Source organism: Podarcis tiliguerta, assembly GCF_965153285.1.
Source record: "Podarcis tiliguerta genome assembly, chromosome: Z".
Taxonomy (NCBI): domain Eukaryota; kingdom Metazoa; phylum Chordata; class Lepidosauria; order Squamata; family Lacertidae; genus Podarcis; species Podarcis tiliguerta.
Genome location: NC_139553.1, coordinates 9,097,654 through 9,120,961, shown reverse-complemented (window position 1 = coordinate 9,120,961; position 23,308 = coordinate 9,097,654). Strand labels below are relative to the sequence as shown.

At 44.0% G+C, this 23,308-nt stretch overlaps 1 protein-coding gene across 10 annotated transcripts in view; it reads left to right on the top strand.

Moving 5' to 3' along the window:
• The window catches only part of CACNA1B (calcium voltage-gated channel subunit alpha1 B), a 323,575-nt gene that overhangs the window by 7,486 nt on the left and 292,781 nt on the right, over window positions 1-23,308 (top strand). For all 10 annotated transcript variants that reach the window (XM_083422809.1, XM_083422808.1, XM_083422807.1 and 7 more), the window contains exon 3: window positions 9,988-10,127. In XM_083422809.1, the coding sequence (XP_083278935.1) occupies window positions 9,988-10,127 (140 nt within the window). The remainder of the gene's footprint in view (window positions 1-9,987; window positions 10,128-23,308) is intronic.

Below are 23,308 nucleotides of genomic sequence, written 5' to 3'. Positions count from 1 at the left end.
GGTGGGCATTAAGATATGTTGTAGCAGGTAACATCTTAGAAGAAGCATCTCCACCCTGTGATCTTAGAAAAGGCATTCTTCCTTATATTGAGAGTTAAGAAAATATGCCTTTTCCAAGTACAGGTGTATATGTGTGTGTGTATGGGTTGTATTCAAAGTTAATCTTACTCAAAGTAGAGCCATTAAAATATTGGACACGACTAACTTAGGTGAATTAATTTCATTGGGTCTACTCTCGGTAAAACATAGCTGGATGCAACTCTATACAATTTTTGAAGTGTTGCCAAATTAATTGAGGATGTATGTTTAGCCAGTCATCTGTCTTCTTTATGAATTTATTAATTTTATATAAAAATGTCTTTCTAACCCATCTGCTGCCACTTAGGGAAGTTACTAACAATTTAAAATCACAGTGCAATAAAAAAAAAGGAAAAAAGGAAAAAAATTGAAATAAAATACCTAGCATTTAAAATACACAATCATACAAAATATAGAGGCAAGAAATATAGAAATCTACAAGCGTCTTAAAATATGACCGCTAGATTGGTAATTTTTGGTTTGAGACATATTGCTATGGCTGCCTTAACTTAGTTCCCTGAATTATGGTGAAAAATTTCTTATGATTAATAATCATTAGAAAGAAGCATGTTGTTATTAAAACAATTATTAGTTTTTATTAGTAAACTGATAACTATATAATCCCTCCTTTACAAGATTTTTTTGTTATTTGTAAAAAAATCCTACCCTGCCAACAATAAGGGGAAAAAATATCATGGTGGTTAATGTGAAATCAACATTAAAATTATTATTAGTATTGTTATTTATAAAATTTGTATAATGCCCATCATCTGAATATCTCAGGATGTTTCACAGTATAATTAGAGTGGCTTGTGAATAACATTCATGAAAGAAATCCCAAATATGTCACAAATCAGTAGGTCAGATTAATGGAGCAACATGGCTGGATTACGCATCAGAGAAATCCTGGAAGAACTGTTGCATATGTATTGGATACAGAATATTGTCAATTTTACAATATTTTGGATGAGAAAAACCATACTGGAAGCCTTGATTTGCCATCTTATTTGCCTGTCTGAAGTAATTAGAATATAAAATCATGATTATGATGATAATTAAATACGTATCTCAATCACCTTTCATCAGAAGGTTCCAGGGCAGTATATGAAAGTGTGAAAATAATTCAAGCATATAAATATGATACATTTGGAACAAATGCACATAACAAGCAACAAAACAAAGAGCAGATGAAAACTTATAACAAAAGGAACAAAAGTAATTGTATCCAACATGTCATTATTTTGTGAGATGGATTCAAGAGCATCATCGAAGCTCATAATTTGCACCATTAAATGAAGCACTCTGCCTGCACTAGCACAAAAAAGGGGGGAAACGCTAAGAAAAAAGGATCTGCAATGAAAATCTTGGGATGAAGGCATTTTAAACACTGCCTGAGCAAATAGGGATGAATGCTTGTTGTCACATAATGACCCTGTTAACAAATCAGAATGAGTGTTCAATAAAGGCCAGATATAATCTAACCTGCGTGTGAGCTTTGTGCAACAGATCAGGATGAATGCTCAACAAGTAAGTCATCTGGGAGAGCCCTGAAGGTTCCAGCCCTTCTTAAATCCAGTTGATCCACTATTTGGCACAGAAAGTGAGTAGGAAATGACTTCAATTAGCATATAAAGAGAATCACAAACGGAGGCTAGAGAGCTTTGGAGATGGAGATGGTTGCCAATGCATTTCAGTAAAACTCTTTCGCAAAAGAAGGCAGTGGTGGCCACCAATTTGGACAACTTTACAAGGTTAAGTCCAGTCGCGGATGACTCTGGGGTTGCGGCGCTCATCTCACTTTACTGGCCAAGGGAGCTGACGTTTGTCCACAGACAGCTTCCGGGTCATGTGGCCAGCATGACTAAGCCGCTTTTGGTGAACCAGAGCAGCGCATGGAAACGCTGTTTACCTTCCCGCCGGAGCAGTACCTATTTATCTACCTGCACTTTGACGTGCTTTCGAACTGCTAGGTTGGCAGGAGCTGGGACCGAACAATGGGAGCTCACCCTGTTGCAGGGATTCGAACTGCCAACCTTCTGATCAGCAAGCCCTAGGCTCTGTGGTTTAGATCACAGCGCCACCCGCGTCCCTTTACAAGAGCACGAGACAAATTCATGAGGGGGAAGGTTATCAGGGGCTTCCTGTCATGATGGCTATACTCTGGCTTCACAGAGGCAATATGCCTCTGACTATCAGTTGCTGGAAACCGCAGGCGGGGAGAGTGTGCTTATTCCTGGTCCTTCTTGTCAGTTTCGTACAGGCACCATCTGTTTGGCCATTGTGAAAACAGGATTCTGGACTAGATGGGCCATTGGCCTGATCCAGCACACTCTTCTTATGTTCTTAAAATAAACTTGCTGTAAAAAACAAATCCAATAGCCAACCATCAATTTAATACTTAGAAATAAACACAACATTATCTAACCATAATATACACAGCTTACAGTTCACTCTTCCGTGTTTATTAAAAAGTAAGCCCCACTGTAGGCAATGCTAGTCCTACTTGGAGTAGAGCTGTAGAAATTGATGCACAAGACTAAGTTAGGTGCCTTGGATTGTATTCAGCTAAATTCTACTCTGAGAAGGGAGACACTGAAATCGATGGGTCTAAGCTATTTATTCCCTTTAATTTCACTGAACTAACATTGGGTACTACCCATTAACTTCAAAGGGTAAACTCTGAATTGACCTTAGTTGGGTACAACCTGCTGAGGTTAATGGTGTTTACACTTGAGTAAGCAAATACAGTGTTATGGCCTTAGATCAGGCATGGCCAAACTTGGCCCTCCAGCTGTTTTGCGACTACAACTCCCATCATCCCCAGCTAACAGGACCAGTGGTTAGGAATGATGGGAATTGTAGTCCCAAAACAGCTGGAAGGCCAAGTTTGGCCATGCCTGCCTTAGATGCTCAATGTTTAAACAATTCAGTGACTGCTGAATTGTTTAAATGCTGAGTGTTTCAGCTATGTGCACTGTGTATTATGGTTAGATACCTGTTGATATTTTTTCTTATTTTAATAATGGCCAGCTGCTCTGAGACTAGTTTTCCACAAATAAGGAGCTTTAAATTCCCCCCTTTTGTCATATTATGTGTGCTATTTTCTCTTCCACCTTAAGCTTGGAGGAAATAATATCTCAAGAAGCCTGTGTCATTATATCTTGATTGAATAGCTTAGTCAGGTCATTAGTGAGTATATCCGGGATTTGAAAGTGCCAATTTGTACCCAGGTGAGACCAGCGGCGTAGCAACCGCCTGCAGCACCCCACACACTAAACAACTACTGTGATCCCTCAAGCTCCCCTGCCACCCAGAATCCAAATCCCCAATGCACAGAATCCAAACCCTCAATGTGTCACAGTACAGACCCCCCCATGGCACCCTATGACCTGCCTCCCCTACTGGCTTGGTGCGGACCTCTCCTGGCTAGCTACACTACTGGGTGAGACCAAAACAGTTGTTCAGTAGCAACTTCTGCAAAACCTTTATTGATAAAGGTTTAAAGATGGGAGTTTTGTGAGGAAATTACATTTTTCTTATGCCTTTTGGTTTGATGTAAGACCAAATCTGCTTCTTGAACCAATGATACAAGCATAGCATATTTCCAGGTGTGCTTAAGAATTCTGCATCTGGTATATGGTGCCATTAGGGATAGAAGGAGCTGTCGTTTTTTGTCTGTTTCTCTGTTCCTTTCCTTCCAAACCTTAAGTTCACTTCTCCACATTCTCACAGCAATTTTGAAAAGTCCTTATTTGTCAGCATTTTAGTTCAAGTTTCTCCTAATGAGCACACTGTTGTGTGCAGTTTTGACTAATATCCATGTTTTACACGCAATTTTCTGCAGTATGGATGCATTTTTGTATGGTATTCAAATTCATGGAGGGGGAGTAATTTTCAATTTGGGTTTTCCTCTTCTGTCAGCAAAATGTCTTTGGTCCAGTTCTGATGCTGCCCTGTTGATTGATGGTTCCATTCACCCTTGTCCTGCAGTAACTCTTGCTAGAATCATCTCCCAGGAAGAGAATGGATTAATCTGCCCAAATTGTTTTCTCATCCCCACTCCCAATCTTGAAATCCAGTTCCTCACACTTCTGTAGGTCTTGAACTTGTTGGGTGGGGGTGGGGGCAGAGGCGGCAGGGCCGGTGGGGATCTTAATGAAAACTTACAAGCCTTTTAGAGTCAATTTCTTCCTAATTTTCATCTGTGGTTTGGACTAATATACACATTTATTTTATTTTTTTTGCAAAATAGTTTCCCCTAAAATGCTATGCATGCTTCCTCTTAATTTTGGCCCATGTTCTTTGCTATATGCACAACCCAAACCACAAAACTGTAGATTTCAAAGGGTAGCTATACTTTGCTTTGTGTATTGGTTCACAATGTGGGAATTGATTCCTTCCTCTTTAAAATGCAAACAGTATGGAAATTTCTCCCCCATCCCTACTCCCAGTGGCATCCTGCTTGCTTGCGCATGCTGCCCATCCCCTCTAGACCAGAGAAAAGATTGGAGCACATGGTCCTCATTGTAAGTAATCCATGCAGAAGGCTTCTCATTTACCCAGGATGTGCTGCTTGTTGGTTCTGACATGGAGGCAGGGCATAGCAGCTTTCTCCCTTATTTAACATGACAGCCTTTTCACTCGGCTAATGGGCCTTGTTCTGTATCCTAACCACAGGCTCTTTAAAAGCAGCGAGGCATGAGCCAGTCGTATTAACCTCTGTTGAGAAGAGGAAGTCTTTTCTTTCGCATGGCACACCTAAGCCTTTTGGGATGGTCTTTTTAGGGGCCCGGGTAGCCTGTTCTGGGAATAGGTTGTGAGGGATGCTAATGAGATTTATTCTAGGCTGCATTGCTTTGCTGCAAAGAACACCTCCAATGAGACTTTTGTTTTTGCGGGGGGGGGGGGGCTAACCGTGTTTGTGTCTTGTAGCAAAAGAAGTGGCACCATAAAGACTGACAAATATGTTATGACATCAGCTTTTGTGGACTACAGGAAAGCTTATGCCATAATAAATCTGTTAGTCTTTAAGGCTCTGGAAGACTCTCTGTAGGACTCTAAACTTTGAGTTGTTCATCCTTAAGTGAGATGGGTAGGCATTGCTCTTTTGTCGTATACCGTATTTTTTGCTCTATAAGACTCACTTTTTCCCTCCTAAAAAGTAAGGGGAAATGTGTGTGCGTCTTATGGAGCGAATGCAGGCTGCGCAGCTATCCCAAAAGCCAGAACAGCAAGAGGGATCACTGCTTTCACTGCACAGCGATCTCTCTTGCTGTTCTGGCTTCTGGGATTCAGAATATTTTTTTTCTTGTTTTCCTCCTCCAAAAACTAGGTGTGTCTTGTGGTCTGGTGCGTCTTATAGAGCGAAAAATACGGTAATTTTGGATTAGCACTTTAGGTCTTCTTTGTTTGCTGTTCTTACATGGAGTAGACCTACTCAAGTTTATGAGCTTAGCCATGGCCATTAATAAATGGGTCTAGTCTGAGTGGAAAAAATACCAAATATAACCCAGTATTTCTTATTGCCCTTCTTCAGAGGATCACAGAGCAGTTTATACTATAAAAACAGAAAATACATAGCATAATAAACAAAACAACAATACCCCACACTTGTTTTTATCCTGTATGATAGTATGATATATTATGATTGTATTATATTATGATGTCACAGTTATGTGATATTATGATTTTATATTACAATTGTGTGGTATTATATCATGATTGTATGATATTATGATTACATAAGATTGATTGCAGCCTCTGGTAGCTCATAATCAGGACTTGTAAACAGGGGCATTTGTGAGGGTGGTTTGAGGGGAAGGTCCCAAGTGCTGCCTCACGGGGTACCCAGGACCAAGAGACGTGGGTGGTGAGGGAGCTGCTGCAGTGACCAGCAACACCTGTGCCATGTTTGTCTTCTTGCCCAAGAAGGTGCAAAACTACCCTCGTTTGCCTTGCTGAACGAGAAGGCACAGCAACCTGAGCTCACTTAGCCACACTCTGAGCTACTGGCCAAGAGGAGGAATTCCTTGATAGAGCAGAGTGGACTGTCCTGGAGCAGTGATGCAGATGAAGTCCCCCTAGGGAGGTGGAAGATCTCCCCATGCAGGAGACGAACCCCTGGAGGAACACAACACACGGATGCGAGACTGCCAGGATCCATGTATTACTGGAGCTGCAAGGCTGATTCCATGCCCTCACCTTGGACACTGATTCTGCACCAGAGGAGCAAGGACAGCAGTTGCAGACCTCAGAATACACCAATATGTCTGTGGAAGGCACAGTTTACAGAACCACTTCTGCCACTCCTCATCTTGTGGGATGAGACTCATAACCAGAATGCAAAAACTGAGGGGTATACATTGTTCAAAACTAAGAGACCAAACAGGAAATGAGGAGGAATAGCATTATATGTAAAGGATTTATAGATTTGGGAAGAGATCCATGACCCTGAGCATGGAAGGCAGAGGGAAACAACAATAACCTTACTGTGGGTATCTGCTGTAGGTTTCCAAGCCAGGTTGAAGACTAGGAAGATGCCTTTCTACAGCAGATTCCCAAACATTTAAAAAAGGAGAGATATAGTAGTCATGAGATACTTCAACTACCCCATTATCTGTTGGAACTCAAACTCTGTCAAGAATGCAAGTTCCAACAAATTCCTCCATAGTCTCACTGACAATTTCATTTCCCAGAAGGTGGAAAAAGCAACAAGGGGATAATCTATCTTGTACCTGGTCCTCATCAACAGGTAGAGAGGAGCTGATCAAAGTGGAAGTACTGGAATCTTGGGAGGAAGTGAGCATGTCCTCTTAAGTTGATACAGTGGCGAAGGAAAATGTGTGCAGTTGGACATGCAGTGCTGGATTGCCAAATAGGCAGAGTGGGCTATGGCTTTTTAGGGCCCTTGCGACAACGGATCAAAATAATATTGATTTGATCTTGAAAAAAAATTACAAAACGCGTTAGGAGATAATTTGTGACCCCCCCCCCCCAGATTTTGACTGTCTACGGGCCTCCACAGGGTTTAATCTGGCACTGCAGACATGCATTCTAGACCTTAAGAAGGCTGATTTCAAAAAGTCTTCAAAAAGTGAGATCACATGGTTAGAAATACTCCAAAGATTAATGGGAGTTTCTTAAAGGTGAAAGATGGAAGACACAGATGCAGACAATTCCAACAAGAAAGAAATTGGGAGGCATCTAAAGAAACCAGGGTAGCTACATAAGGAGCTTACAGATGAGCTTAGATTTAACAAGGCCATGAATAAGAAATGTAAGAAAGGGGAAATCACGAAAGAAGAGTATACATGAGTAACCAACAGTCTCAGAGAGAAGGTCAGGCAGGCCAATGCTCAGAATGAGTTCAGGCTTACAAGATACGTTAATAATGATAATAAAAGGTTTCTTTGGCTGTGTTAGAAACAAGAGGAAGAATCAATAATAATAATAACAATAATAATAAATTTTATTTATACCCCGCCCTTCCCAGCCAGAGCCAGGCTCAGGTTAGATAACACCAGTAAAATTACAGTAAAAAGATAACAGGAAAAACAAACAAACAAAAAACCCCAACCACTTTAAAATACAGGTTAAAATGCAATTTAAAATGCAGCCTCATTTTAAAAGTAGCCCATAGATCAAAACCATAAGGGGAGGGAAACATAAGGGTCAGACTGAGTCCAAACCAAAGCCAGGTGGAACAGCTCTGTCTTGCAGGCCCTGTGGAAAAATGTCAAGTCCTGCAGGGCCCTAGTCTTTTGTGACAGAGTGTTCCACCAAGTTGGGGCCAGTACTGAAAAGGCCCTGGCCCTAGTTGAGACCAATCTATCCACCTTGCGACTTGGGACCTCCAAAATGTTGTCATTTGTGGATCTTAAGGTCCTCCATGGGGCATACCAGGAGAGGTGGTCCCGTAGGTACGTGGGTCCTAGGCTGCATAGGGCTTTAAAGGTCAAAACCTGCACCTTAAACCTGACCCTGTACTCCACTGGGAGCCAGTGCAGTTGGTAAAGCACTGGATGAACCCTGTAAGGAGCCTCACCACGGCATTCTGCACCCATTGGAGTTTCTGGGTCAGCTTCAAGGGCAGCCCCGCGTAGAGCAAGTTACAATAATCAAGCCTGGAGGTGACCACCGCATGGATCACTGTGGACAGATCAGGGCGAAAAGGTAAGGGACCAACTGCTTAATATGGCGGAGATGGGAAAATGCCACCTTTGCTGTGGCTGCAACCTGCGTCTCCATGGAAAGCAAAGTTCTCTGATTGGAAAAGACGGAGAAATGCTATCGGGTGATAGAGAGAAGGCAGAAATGATCAATACCTACTTTGCCTCTGTCTTCACCCGAAAGGAAAGTGGTGCCCAAGCTGGTGATAAGGGAATAAATAATGCAATGAGGAAGCTGCAGCCCCAGATAGGAAAAGAGGGGGTAAGGGAACATCTTGCTACTTTAAATGAATTCAGATCTTCAGGGTCTGATGAGCTGCATCCAAAGGTACTAAAGGAGCTTGCATAAGTAATCTCAGAGTCTATAAACTTTGAGAATTCCTGGAAACAGGTGAGCTCCCTACAGTCTGGAGGTGGGTGAAAGTTGTATCCAACTTTTCAAAAAAGAGGAAAAAGAAGACCCAGGTAACTACTAACTGGTCAGCTTGAAACTGATACCAAGAAAGATCCTAGAACAAACAATTTAATGGTTGGTCTGTGAGCACTTAGAAAAGGATGTGGTGATTACTAAGACCTGGCATGGTTTCTCAAAAACAAGTAATGCCAAATGAGTCTCATTACTTTTTTTGATGGTGTTACAAGCAGTGGCGGATTTTAAGTTCTTCAGCCAGGCCCCTACCATTGCGTATAAATACACACACACACACACACACACACACACACACACATTTGCACAAACAACCTTCCAAGCTGCCCTAGCCAGTTGCCTGAATCTAAGAAAATGAGGGAGGGGGGCACATCTAGGGAGACAGGTACTGTAGTTCTTTGCACCTTCACAGGTGGTGAACATGGCTGTTGTCAAACAGGTATCTGTTCAGAGCTGCTCCGAGTTGCCCTGCAACTTTCTGCAACAACTTCATCGTGAGTTCTGGCACCTATTTTTCTTGGGGGGGGGGGTAATACTGATGACAACTCCCAACATTTCTGAGTTCTGGCCATGCTGGCTGGGGCTGATGGGAGTTGGAGTCCAACAATACCTAGAGCGAACAAAGTTTTCCACACCTGCTCTAAGAAGCAACTCCCTTTAGGAGGGAATCTTTTCATGCGGTGGGGAATTCTGCTTCTTTGAACAGGGCTGAGGAGGCCGTGGCACTCCAGATGTTGTCTGATGTTGCAACTCCAAGCATCCCTGACCATTGGCTGTGTTGCCTTCTGCTCTGATGGACGCTGCAGTGCAGTTAGATCCACCTGCTTTATTCCTGTCAAGCTGCTAACAATACTCCCTCTTTGCTTCTTATTTGACCTTAATTTTGGCTCAGAACGGGGAGAGTGATTGTGTAGATTCACTCTGCAAGCAGAAGCAATGAGGAAAGTAGGGAATCAGTTTCAACTCATAAAAAGGTCTCAGATTGTATGCAGAAGACATTGGATGACTGTACGATAACATAGGTTTGGAGGATAATGCACTCTCCTCCTTTCTTTTCAATCTTCATTTGCTTTACTATTTCATAAGTTTGAACCTAAAACACAAACATGAGTTTGAGGTGACTCACAGGAGAGGAAATGCAGGGTAGGATGGCTGAGGGTGAAGTTTACAGTCTGTACAGTGTAGATAAACCAAACCAAACAGTGAACTCTTGATAGCAAGAAATAAAACGTGAATTGACTATCCCAGCACCTGTAGATTTTTAGCTCTTTGCCTGACATTGCTGCTCTTCCCCTTCCCTCCTCTTCTTTTTAGGATGACACCGAGCCATATTTTATTGGAATATTTTGCTTTGAAGCTGGCATTAAGATCATCGCGCTGGGTTTTGCTTTCCACAAAGGCTCTTATCTCCGAAACGGCTGGAACGTGATGGATTTTGTTGTCGTCCTTACAGGGTAAGTGATCTCCCCCTCTCCCCGCTCTCTCTCGCCCGTCTCCACAATTCGTAGAAATTATGCTGAGAGTGAGTTGCTTTGATGCTTATTATTATCATCAGCAAGGTGAAGAAGAGAGTATGAGGCTATTAAGATTCTATAGTAAAGCTATATTTGAAGACTTACAGAGGAGCTGTTGTGGAGGTGAATTTGGGCAAGCCTTTGTCTAGCCCAAGTTTATGAACACACTTAAAAAATAATAGATGGTTGGCAGATCTTAACTCTGAAGGCAAGCCTTTTCATTTCTTTCTTCTTCTTTTTAATGCCAAATCGTCTTCTGAAAACTACAGAGCAGTTTTAAAAGCAGGAAATGTTTTAGAGGTGGATTAGATCGGACAATATGTGAACAAAAGGAGGTTCACTTTGCCTTTGAGACCAAGAAGAATGCAAAGGGGTAGGAGTCACGAAGTAGAAGAATACTGAATAAAAATGATCAATACGCTGGATATTTTGGAAAGATGATGATTTGCTCTTCAGTTATAAAACATCTAGTTGTGCCCTATTTTGAGCTTCTGGATATGGTATAATAAGGAGTGGGTGTCCATTTTCCTCCTTGTACCTTTACAGTTATTGACTGGTATAAACTGAGAAGTGCCTCAGGCGTGTTGCTGAGGTGAAATACCCAACTGGCATCTTTGGATCATTGGGGGGATTGGGTAAAGGGGTTTGTGTGAGGGGTTGGCAAGGGGAATGGGGTAGTCCTAAGTAAGGTCGGCAAGCAACATAAGCAGGGGCTGCATCCCCAAGTATTTATATAGATGGCAGACTGGCTTAGAGGTATTTCGCCTTTACTCATGGACAGGTCTATGTGTTTGTCTGCTGTAACATGTGCCATTGCACTGAACCTAAATAAAGTGTACACCTGGCTCTTCATAATAATTGTTTTATTCACATGTAAATTGATTCAACGTGGCTAATCAGTTAAACTCGTATGTTCAGATGGTTCAGTCTTAAGCATGCTTGCTCCAAAGTAAGATTAGCATTCATGTTCAGTTAAGGAAGCTATTGTATCTAGCTAAGTTCTACTCAGAGGAGTACAGTCATACCTTGGGTTACAGACGCTTCAGGTTGCGTTTTTTCGGGTTATGGACTGCCGAAACCCGGAAGTACTGGAATGGGTTACTTCCGGGTATCGGCGGCCGCGCATGCACAGAAGTGCCAAATTGCAACCCGCGCATGTGCAGATGTGCCGCTGTGGGTTGTGGATGCTGTGGGTTGTGAACATGCATCCCACACGGATCACGTTCGCAACCACTGTACACAAATGAGTCATGTCCATCCATTTTAGTGTGTCTGCTCTGAGATGGGATGAATAATGGTTACCTTAATTCTTAATGTAGTTAAAATAAGCACACTAAACCAGAAATACCTAATAATGGCCTACTTGGATCAAGGGAGTGCTGTGAACAAAGCGCATCTTGATGTCAGTAGGTTTTTGACTAAGTCCCCCATGATATTCTTGTGGAGATATGTGGGCTGGACAAGTTAACTGTTATGCGGATTTGTAGCTGGTTGACTGACCGAACCCAAAGAGTGCTCAATAACAGTTCCTAATCATCCTGCAAAAAAGTGACAGTTGTGGTGCCACAAGGTTCTGTCCTGGACCTGTTGTTGTTCAACAACTTTATAAGTGATTTGGATGAATGTATGGAGGGGATGCTCATCAGATTTGCAGATGGCTGGAAGGGGATGCCAGTGCTGCAGAAGACAGAATCAGGATTTAATATGATCTTAACAGGTTGGAGAACTGGGAGAAAACTGACAAAATGAATTTCAATAGGGACAAATGTCAGGTTCTACACTTAGGTAGGAAGAACCAGCTGCCCAAATGTAAGATGGGGGGCACCTGGCTTGCCAGAGTACATGTGAGAAGGATCTAGGAAACTTAGTAGATCACAAGCTTAACATGAGTCAGCAGCTAGACATATATTGTCATGATCAAGGTAAGTAATATTACCACTCTATTCCCCCTTGGTCAGACCACACCTGGAGTACTGTATCCAGCTCTGGGCACCACAAGTTATGAAAGATATCCTAAGCTAGAACGTGTGCAGAGGAGGACAACCAAGTTGATCAGGGGTCTGGAAATCAAGCCTTATGAGGAACGGTTGAGGGAGCTGGGTATGTTTAGCCTGGTAAAAAGGAGACTGAGAGGAGACAGGATCACATTCTTCAAATATCTAAAGGGCTGTCACATGGAAGAGGGAACAAGCTTGATTTCTCTTGCTCTGGAGGCTAGGACCTCAGTTTACAAGAAAGGAGATTCTGACTAAATACAAGGAATAACTTTCAGACAACTATCAGCAGAAAGGACTTTCTTGGAAGTTAGTGGACTCTCCTTCCCTGGAGGTTTTTAAGCAGAGGTTGGATGGCCATCTGTCATGGATGATTTAGTTGAGATTTCTGCATTGCACAGGGTTGGGCTGGATGCTCTTTGGGGTCCCTTCCAACTCTACAGTTCTGTCAATAATAGCCTCATCATGTTTATATGAAAACATCTAAGAATGGAAAACATATTAACCCAAACAGGTCTTTCTCAATGGTAATATATTTCCATTTGCAGCTGAGTGGAGGAAACTGGTGACCCTTCAAACGTCGCTGAACTACAGTTTCTGTTGTTGCCAACAATTATGCTGTTTGGTTGGGAGGTGGGAGTCCTACAAAATCTGGAGAGCCGCATCCCTTTATTTAAGACATTTCTATTCTGCTTAATTGGGACGTGGGTGGCACTGTGGGTTAAACCAAAGAGCCTAGGACTTGCCGATCAGAAGGTCGGCGGTTCGATTCCCTGCGATGGGGTAAGCGCCTGTTGCTCGGTCCCTGCTCCTGCCAACCTAGCAGTTCAAAAGCACAAAGTACAAGTAGATAAATATGTACTGCTCCGGAGGCAAGATAAACTGCGTTTCCGTGCGCTGCTCTAGTTCGCCAGAAGCAGCTTAGTCATGCTGACCACATGACCCGGAAGCTGAACGCCAGCTCCCTCGGCCAATAAAGCGAGATGAGCGCCGCAACCCCAGAGTCATCCACAACTGGACCTAATGGTCAGGGGTCCCTTTACCTTTACCTTTATGCTGCTTAATTATTCACATTTCTAAGCAGCATACATGAATACAATCCACAGAAATGGGGACAATTAAATAATCAAAAATTATAGGAAAACCAAACACTTCCTTAAAATGCTGCTGGAACAAGAAAGCCTTTGCCATGTGCCTGAAGTTCACCAGGGTGTGTGTGTGCCTGTTTAATCTCAGTTGGGAGGGAGTTTCAAATGCACCTTTTCTAGTGCAGTTGGGAGGGAGTTTCAAATGCACCTTTTCCAGCCATCTGAGCCATGGTAGACTACCAACAGAGATTCCTCCAAAAATCATAGTGATCAGGCATGGAAATAAGGGATTGGGTGGTCCCAAAGATTTCCTAGACTCACAGTGCAAGGGGCATTGTAAATTACTACAAGAATCTTTACTACAGTAATTTTTTCCCTAAACCGTGTGTAGTTCTTGGTGCTCTTATTTGAGGATATTCCCTTTTGCAAGACTCATTGAGTTTGAGTGGACTTACTTCCAAGGAAGTTCAGTTGGGGTTGCCATTTTAAGGTTTATTTTCTTTGGATTACAGCCCAGACTTAACTCAGAGTAGAGCTTTCTCAGAGTTAACTGAAGCTAGTAAATTTCAACTGAATGTTCAGTGGCTCAAACTCAAGACTGCTTAATGCCAATAAGTTTCTCTTCAGTGCTCCAAGCGAGTATATTATGTTCATAATCAAGGTGGATCCACTCCCTGTTCTTTTAAATATATACCTATAGGTAAAATGGGATTCTGGTCTGTGTCTATGACAACGAGAACAGCTTGGTTATATTTGAGTTGTTCCAGATTGATTTTTTGTTCTGAACTTTGCCTTCATGTATGTGGCATAAAACTTAAAATACTGTATTTTTCCATGTATAAGACTAGGTTTCCCCCCTAAAAAATAATGTCAAAAATTAGGGGGCGTCTTATACACGGGGACACCTCCCCCCATTTTCTTAAATCTGAGTCCCCCCAAATACATGGGGGCGTTTTATAGATAGAAAAATACGGCAGTTGCTCTACCTTGAGGAAAAATCATGAGTAATGGGATCTATTGGGAAACCCTCCTAAATATTATAGTAGGTTGTGTGTCTTCATAGCTTAGGGTTTTATTCAAAGTTTGACCTGCAGCAGTAGACTCATTAAAATTGATGGGCATGACTGACTTGGAAAGGGCACTTGCTCTATGGTTAGAGCATCTGCTTTGCATGCAGAACATTTCAGGTTCAATCTCTGCTATCTCCAAGTAGGGTTTTGAAGCACCATCAGGGAGTTCTTCCCATTTAGTCTAAATCTCTTCCCTCTTGCGATTTGAACCCATTAGTTAGGATCCTACCTTGGCGGAGGGGCCATAGCTCAGAGCTAGAGCAGCTGCTTTGTGTGCAGAAGGCCCCAGCTTCAATCCCAGGTGTCCCCAAGTAGGGCTGGGAATGTCTCAGCCTGAAACTCCAGAGTTGTTGCTAGTCAGTGTTGACAGTACAATGGAAGCTTGGGTTGAGAACGTGCAGGAAGCATGTTTGCAACCCGCAGCATTTGCAACCTGCAGTGCCGTGTGTGTGCACGCGTGGGTTGCGATTTGGCATTTCTGCAAATGCGCAAAGCGCGATTTAGTGCTTCTGCACATGAGCAGCTGCCCAAACCTGGAAGTAACCTGTTCTGGTACTTCCGGGTTTCGGCGCGTCAGTAACCCAAAAAAACGCAACCTGAAGCGTCTGTAACCTGAGGTATCACTGGTCTGATTTGGGTTAATATTAGTAGGTCTGCTCTGAGTAAAATTTAGTTGGATACAACACTTTTATTGCATAGGGGACTCTTAAGAGAAAGGAGCCTGGTGACGTGTGGGGCAAGGGTATTTTCTGTTCCATTGCTTGAAAGAAGATAATTATTTTCTGGGATGCTGCTGATGGATGCTGTCTTAGTCATAGGATCATAAACAAAGATGTGATATTACATATGCACACACGATGTAAGCGATTCGTTTTAGAAAAAAAAATGCCAGCCTTTTTTTTGGGTATCATTATTGCAAGTAGTTTTAAGTGCTGTTTGATCTTTGAATATAATTGCACAATAGCAAGTTTGATTAGACAGCTGTAATAAGAAGCCTTGTTGCTCTCATCAAACACATGCATTCTTTTGAAGTGCAAGAGTGTTAATGTCAAGGCTTCTGGCTTCTCCTGCTGATCCTAGCTGGGATGTATTGAAAGTGTCTTGTACATGGGGCTTCCTACCAGGCGGGCAGCAGGGAGAGGACTTTGTATAGATAGTTGGTGACATTTCTTCGCAGAGAGGCTCTCTGCGGGGAAGAGGTTGCTACATTAACTGCAATGCCTGCCATTTCAACTTGCAAGACCAAGAGCAAAAACCAAACAAACACCCCTCCACAGATTTATTTCAACACCACCACATATTGCTGAAACATCTAGAAATTTATAACTGGTTTACTGAATGATCATTACCTAAATACAGTGGATACTCAGGTTGTGAACGTGATCCGTGTGGGATGCATTTTTGCAACCCACAGCGTTTGCAACCCAAGTGGGTTGCGATTCAGTGCTTCTGCGCATGCACAGAGCGCAATTTAGCACTTCTGCGCATGTGTAACCACCAAAACCCAGAAGAAACCTGTTCCAGCACTTCCGGGTTCCGATGGTCCGCAACCTGAAAAAACGCACCCCGAAGCGTCTGTAACCCAAGGTATGACTGTAGTGGGCAAGGGTCATTATATTCAAATATCTAAAGGGCTGCCACATGGAAGATGGAGGAAGCTTGTTTTCTGCTGCTCTAGTCTAGAGGGTAAGACCCAAGCCAATAGTTTCAAATGACAACAAAGGAGATTCTGACTAAACATTAGGAAGAACCTTCTGACAGTAAGATCTGTTTGACAGTGGAATGGACTCCTGTCAGGAAACTGACTGGCAGGAGGCTGACGAGTGTGCACCAGGGGAAGGGAGGCTGGAGTCTGACTTGGGAGATGGGGCCTGTACCAGGCAGGAGGCAAGAGGCAGAGGCAGGAGAAGCTCCATAGCTGGAGGGTGGAGCACAGGATGGGTTGGGGAAAGAGGAGGAATAGGCAGGCCAGGCAAGTGAAGGGCCAGGTGTTCCTCAACCCTTTCTTGCACCACTGTCTCCCAGAACCAGGAGAGGATTGAAGTGGGAAGAGCAGAGGCAGCTTCCATGCAGGCAAAGCCTCCAGCTGTGTGTTTTAGCCGGGGGGGGGAGGGAAGGTAAATAAATGAGTGGAGGGAGAGTGCCCCCCAATTGTTGCAACTGCTCCATAGAGCACAGACTGGGGATTAACTACCTATACACTAGACAGGTGTGCCATAGAAATGATTGTAAGGGTCAGCTTGGCAATAAACTTTCTGTCCTGTTCATTCCTTTGACAGGGGAGTGCATTTCATAATTCCCTAGAAAGGCAGACCCTCCAAGTGTCCCTATTTTCCAGGGACATCTCTGATTTAGAGAAGCCATCCCGGTTTCTGATTTGACACCGGAATGTCCCACTTTTCCTTAGGATGTCCCTGTTTTCATTTGAGAAATGTTGGAGGCTATAGAGTTATCTGACCCCTGAACTGTCTGAAGGCAATCCTGTATAGGGAAGTTTTTAAAAAAATATTTAATGTTTTATTATGTTTGTATATACGTTGGAAGCTGCCCAGAGTGGCTGGGACAACCAGTAAATTGTGTGGGGTATAAATAGTAAAATTATCCATACGGAATGGGACGTTCCTATTATCGAAGAAATGTTGGAGGGTATGGGAAGAGAGGTTCGGTGGCCATCCGTCAGGGTTTATTTAGCTGTGATTCTTGCATTACAGGGGGTTGAACTCTCCAAGTCTATGATTCTATGATCATCAAAGGTTGCTACTAGATGGTCAACATTTTCCAGGAGGGATTCAAGACCATAGCAGTTTACATTTGCAGTATTAAAGCGTTTTAAAGTGCTTGCCATGGTGCAACAACTCCACTTAAAATGCAATTGATGGCAGGTATGGCCTGTAGCTCTACAATTGTAGGATTCTTGTTTCTATCAGCCCCAGCAAGTTTGGCTAATGACTAGGAATGATCATTGCTGAGCAGATGCATAAACACCCAATGAAGAGATTAGGATGAATGCTCACTGTCATATAACATGCCTGTAAATAAATTGGAATGAATGCTCAGTGAAGAAGTCCAATGGTAACCTCTGCATAAGCTTTGTCCAAGCACATCTGGATGAAGGCTCAATAAATAGTGTTTGATGGAGCCCAAAATATCATGATAAGCCAGGTTTTCTGGTTTACCATGGCTTATTATGTGTAAGCAGCAAGCAATTACCGTATTTTTTGCTCTATAAAACTCACTTTTTCCCTCCTAAAAAGTAAGGGGAAATGTGTGTGCGTCTTATGGAGTGAATGCAGGCTGCGCAGCTATCCCAGAAGCCAGAACAGCAAGAGGGATTGCTGCTTTCGCTGTGCAGCGGTCCCTCTTGCTGTTCTGGCTTCTGGGATTCAGAATATATTTTTTCTTGTTTTCTTTCTCCAAAAACTAGGTGCGTCTTGTGGTCTGGTGCATCTTATAGAGTGAAAAATATGGTACATTCTGCCTGATTGCTCTTCCTTGGTCATGAGAAAGAGAAACTAACAGGAATCCACAATGAAACTTAGCTTCCCATTACAGCTAAGCCTAGAATGGCAGTTTCCTTCTCCCAAGCCAGTTGGAATCACAAACCAGACTTCAATAAACTATGGTGGTGTTTTTAGCTTAGGAATTCTGGCTTATTAAGGAGAAACAAGCCACTATCTCAGAGCCATATATAATGGAAACCCAAGCAGTAGCGAGGAAGTAAGTGCTGGCGCATGAGAAACCATGATAAGCTGGGAACTCAGGTGTGTAAATAAAGTGCATTGTCTTGGAACAGACGTAATTCTGACATGATGAACCTGCAATTGCTTCTTTGCATGACAATAGAACACAGGAAGCTAACATATTTTGAGTAAGGTAAAAGGTCCATATAGTTTGGTGTTCTCTATAACAAGGGTGGAAAGCCTCAAGCTTGAGGGCCAAATATGACACACACACATTCTGACCCTTGAGACGCTTTCTCGGTCACACCCCTTTCCTCAGGCTAAACCTCTCACTAAAAACTCCTTCCCTACAGTCCACCAGCCCTACTTTGCATTCTCCTTGAGTTTTATTGTCTGGATGAAATATGTCATTGAATTCTGGTAGTGCTTTTGGATGGAGGACAGAGAGGAGAGTGAGTGAGAAACTAGCTGAATGTAACAAAGTAAAATTTACCCTGTTGCCCCATCCCTTTTGCAGCTGGCCCATCCAACCAAGGGCAGCCTTTTGTGGCCCCCAAAAGGCTGCCCAAAAGGGAATGTGACACTTAGCATGACCTCTGTAGCAGCTGGTCTCCATGGTTTCAGGCAAAAGTCTACCCCAGGTGTACCTGTACAATCCTGGCTATTGAAACTGGGGGCCTTTCATTAAAGAGAGAAACCATGAAAGGAATCAAGTCCAACCAAAAAAGCTTTCTTCTTTTTTGCAGAAAACTCTGAACAAAGAGGACTGGATTAGAAAGCGATGAGCATGGAAATATTTGGCGCTGGCTACTTTTGAATAGAGCCTTTGAGAAAATAGCTTTGTTTGCTGGTGTGATGGATTCCATTTTGATTTCTTTTCTAAGACAAGGTGTCATTAAGCCAATTTCTTTTCAGCATCTCCAGCTGTGTGAGAGAAAACAGCAAAATAATCTACAGTAGTGAGGTTACTGTGGATACAATATTCAGTGTATGGAACTTTGATGACTTGGTTATTCCCAACCCTGACTTCCAACTTTGAATTGCATTGAGTACAGATTTGTAGTGGTGCATATCAGGGACGCTGACTTGCCCCCCACATTGAGGGGCCCCGGTGTCACATGACACGTCCAGCCCCCACCCAACATGCCAGCACTCTCCCGGTGGCAGTGGGGGATGGGGAACACGGAGAGTGATCTTCATCCTCCATGTATCCTGCCCCTGCCCAGTGCACTAGTGCTTGCCCAGTGGCAGCAGGGGATGGCACCCCCATCAATATTGGGCAGGAGCTCAGCCCCTGTCCACAGATATTGAGGTGGCCGCAACCCCTTCCGCCCCTTATAATTTGCACTCCTGGTGCATATACATAGAAGCCGTGTTTTTAATGCATTGTTATTGTAGCAGATTAGAGACTAAGCTATGACTCAGGAAATCCTTGTTTTGAATTTGCCTCTACCATATGCTTGGGAGCTGGTCTTGCAAAAGGGTTTCAGCGACCTCCCAAAAAGCAATTAAAGTGGCCACATTGCATCATTAAAAAAGAGGATACAAGTTTACAAAGGCTGATCTGTGTTCAGATGCAGTTTTATAAATTCCTATAATTTAAGTAGAAATGCAATAGATCCTTTCATCATAGTGGGGGATGACTGTAGCCAGTATCCCTGCTCAGTCTGCTGACCAGATGCTACTCTTGTTGGGCTGCTTCAAGGCCTCTTCCTGTTCTCCATTCTAATGGTTCTTTATTTTTAAACCAGACTTAGGCTGGACTGCCCTTCTAACAGAGAACATCTTCAACCAGAAGAGTGTAAAGCAGAGCACATGGCCATCTATTCTAACTGAAAGCATTTTATGCCCAGGGTTGGTTACAGACTGAGCATTAAAAATATATATATATTTGATGTATGCTTTGGTCTCAGCGTTGTCTTCAACATTTCATTTTAATGGATTTTATGTTTTAATGGAGGATTGGGGAACCTCTTATCTCTAGTCTAGGCCAAACTTGGCCTGCTGGGCTTCCCCATGCCGAGCCATGACCACCCACCCTACACATGGTGTCATACAGGTAAGGGTGGAGCTTGGCCAAACTTGTTCGAGTGGCCAGAGGCGTACGAAGTGGGGGGGCAGGCCACCCTGTGTACCACTCTGGGTGTGTGTGTTACAAGATGCCCCCTGCCTCCCCCCAGCTGTAGAGTGGTCGAGGGTGCACACAGTCCACATGGGCGCCGCTCACGCTGTGTCCATACGGGCTGCCACTCTTATGCGCTGTCCATATGGGCTGCTGCTCTCTCACTCTGTCCATATGGGCTGCCGTGTGTACACACTCCGTATGGGCTGCCTCTCTCACAGCCGTCATACGGGCTGCCTCTTGCATGGCGACCATATGGACGGTGCATGCGAGCAGCAGCCCGTACGGACTGCGCATGTGCGGCATCCTGTACAGAGTGTGCATGCACAGGATGCCGCACATGCACGCTCCATACAGGCTGTCCCGCTCTGGGTCCCAGAGAGGGTTCCTCCACTGCTGTGAGTGGCTTCTGAAGTACCTGGTTTGCTAAAAGCTTTTGAAGTGCTTGGCAAAGCAGGAACCCAACGGTAAGCAAGATCACCCCTCCTCTTGTATTGGCAGCTGTGAAGGAAGGGTGATTCTGCTTGCTCTGGGTGTTCCCCTTTCCTTTGTCTCAACAGCTGTTGAAATGAAGGTGGGGGGAGGGAAAACCTTGTTTTTAGCAGCCCTCAGCAGCAAGTCACTTGATTGGACCTGGGACCTTCTGCATGCAAAACGAATTCTCTATCACTGAGCTAAGTCTCTTTTCCAAAATAGTGTAGGGAGCTGCTTTATACACAGTCTGCCTGCTTTATTTTTGTTGTTTAGTCGTTTAGTCGTGTCCGACTCTTCGTGACCCCATGGACCAGAGCACGCCAGGCACTCCTGTCTTCCACTGCCTCCCACAGTTTGGTCAAACTCATGCTGGTAGCTTCAAGAACACTGTCCAACCATCTCGTCCTCTGTCGTCCCCTTCTCCTTGTGCCCTCCATCTTTCCCAACATCAGGGTCTTTTCCATGGAGTCTTCTCTTCCCATGGCCAGAGTACTGGAGCCTCAGCTTCAGGATCTATCCTTCCAGTGAGCACTCAGGGCTGATTTCCTTCAGAATGGAGAGGTTTGATCTTCTTGCAGTCCATGGGACTCTCAAGAGTCTCCTCCAGCCTGCTTTATCCCTGCTTTATCCCTGCTTTGGGATGCGGGTGGTGCTGTGGGTTAAACCACAGAGCCTAGCACTTGCCGATCAGAAGGTCGGAGGTTCAAATCCCCGCGAGGGGGTGAGCTCCCGTTGCTCGGTCCCTGTTCCTGCTCACCTAGCAGTTCGGAAGCATGTCAAAGTGCAAGTAGATAAATAGGCACCGCTCCGGCGGGAAGGTAAACAGCGTTTCCGTGTACTGCTCTGGTTCACCAGAAGTGGCTTAGTCATGCTGGCCACATGACCCAGAAGCTGTATGCCGGCTCCCTTGGCCTATAGAGCGAGATGAGTGCCGCAACCCCAGAGTTGGCCACGACTGGGCCTAATGGTCAAGAGTCCCTTTACCTTTATACCTGCTTTATTCAGCCTGCTTTCTACCACAGTCTATACATTGGTCTACCTAGCTCTATCTTGCCTACACTGTCTGGTAGCCTCTCTCCAGGATTTCATACAGGAAATTTCTCCTGCTATACATGGAGACACCAGGGACTGAACCTGTGATACTGGGGCTTTGTCTGCTGCCAACTTAAATAATGGTTGGTGGTGACTATCAATGCCACTCATTTCTCTTTATCTTGCAACTAAGTATATTTGTATAAAACACCAGTTACTGCATCACTGATCCTGGGGTGTTGAGAATCTGCTTTGTCACAATGGAAAATTCTTTATGCTCTAAGCAGTCAGTCCCCTGCCTAGTCCAGGTTGTTGAAAACCAAAGAGTAAATCCTGTGGAAGGGATACTCATTTGATGAGAATGCATCTGTACTGGAGAAAATTGTGTGCTAAAACATGGATACTAGTCAAAACTGCACACAAAAGTGTGCTCATTAGGAGACGTTTGTAATAAATAAAATAAACCCTCCCATGGTTCTCCACAAAATTAGTTTGGAATACGCCAAGCTATTTCCCTTTTTATTGTTTGTGGGGGTGGAGGTGGGGAGCCATAGGAGGAAGTAAGCTGGTTTTATTTGTGCTCCTCTCTCTCCTCATCAATGCATAGCACTTGATTCCAAAACTGCTCCCATCCCAAATGCCCCCTATCTCTCTCCATCTTCCCTGAACCCCCAGTTTGAATCTTAAAACATTTGCTTTGGCCATTGCAACATAATGACCACGGGTTTTATTTTAATTTTTTTGGTCTGTCAATCTCAGACATTGGAACTTGTTAATTAGAAAAATAAATCAAGAGTTCTAGTGTCTTCTGCCAGGATCAATATAGCATCAAGCTGAACAGAAGCCTAATACATTGCAGCTGAAAGCAGCTTGTTCCAGAAAGCATTCGCTTGGTGTCTTAGAGCAAAAGGCTTTTGGTGCTGCTATCTTCTCCACTTCCCGGGAAACCTGGTGATTTGCTGTTAATAACAGAATGAGGGACATAGGCTTCTCTCCTCTTGACAGAGTATCTTTCCATCAAGTGTGCCTTTTAAAATTCCTTTGGGGCAGCTGTGCACCAAGGCAATGGCTCACCCTGGGGAAGCCAACTTCCAGGTGGAGGAGAATAGGAGGGGACTATTAATTTAGTAGGGACGTGGGTGGCACTGTGGGTAAAAGCCTCAGCGCCTAGGGCTTGCCGATTGAAAGGTCGACGGTTCGAATCCCCGCGGCGGGGTGCGCTCCCGTTGCTCGGTCCCAGCGCCTGCCAACCTAGCAGTTCGAAAGCACCCCTGGGTGCAAGTAGATAAATAGGGACTGCTTACTAGCGGGAAGGTAAACGGCGTTTCCGTGTGCGGCTCTGGCTCGCCAGAGCAGCGATGTCACGCTGGCCACGTGACCCGGAAGTGTCTGCGGACAGCGCTGGCCCCCGGCCTCTTGAGTGAGATGGGCACACAACCCTAGAGTCTGGCAAGACTGGCCCGTACGGGCAGGGGTACCTTTACCTTTACCTTATTAATTTAGTGCCTGTTCAATTTACATGTAAACTGCTTAGAAGTTTTTGAGTTGTCGTTGTTCTTTCTCTCTCTTTTTTTAACAATCAAGTGGCACATAAATTTTACGAGATAAGTAAATGATAAACACATATATTTCTACATCTTGGGATTTGGGTAGACCAACTC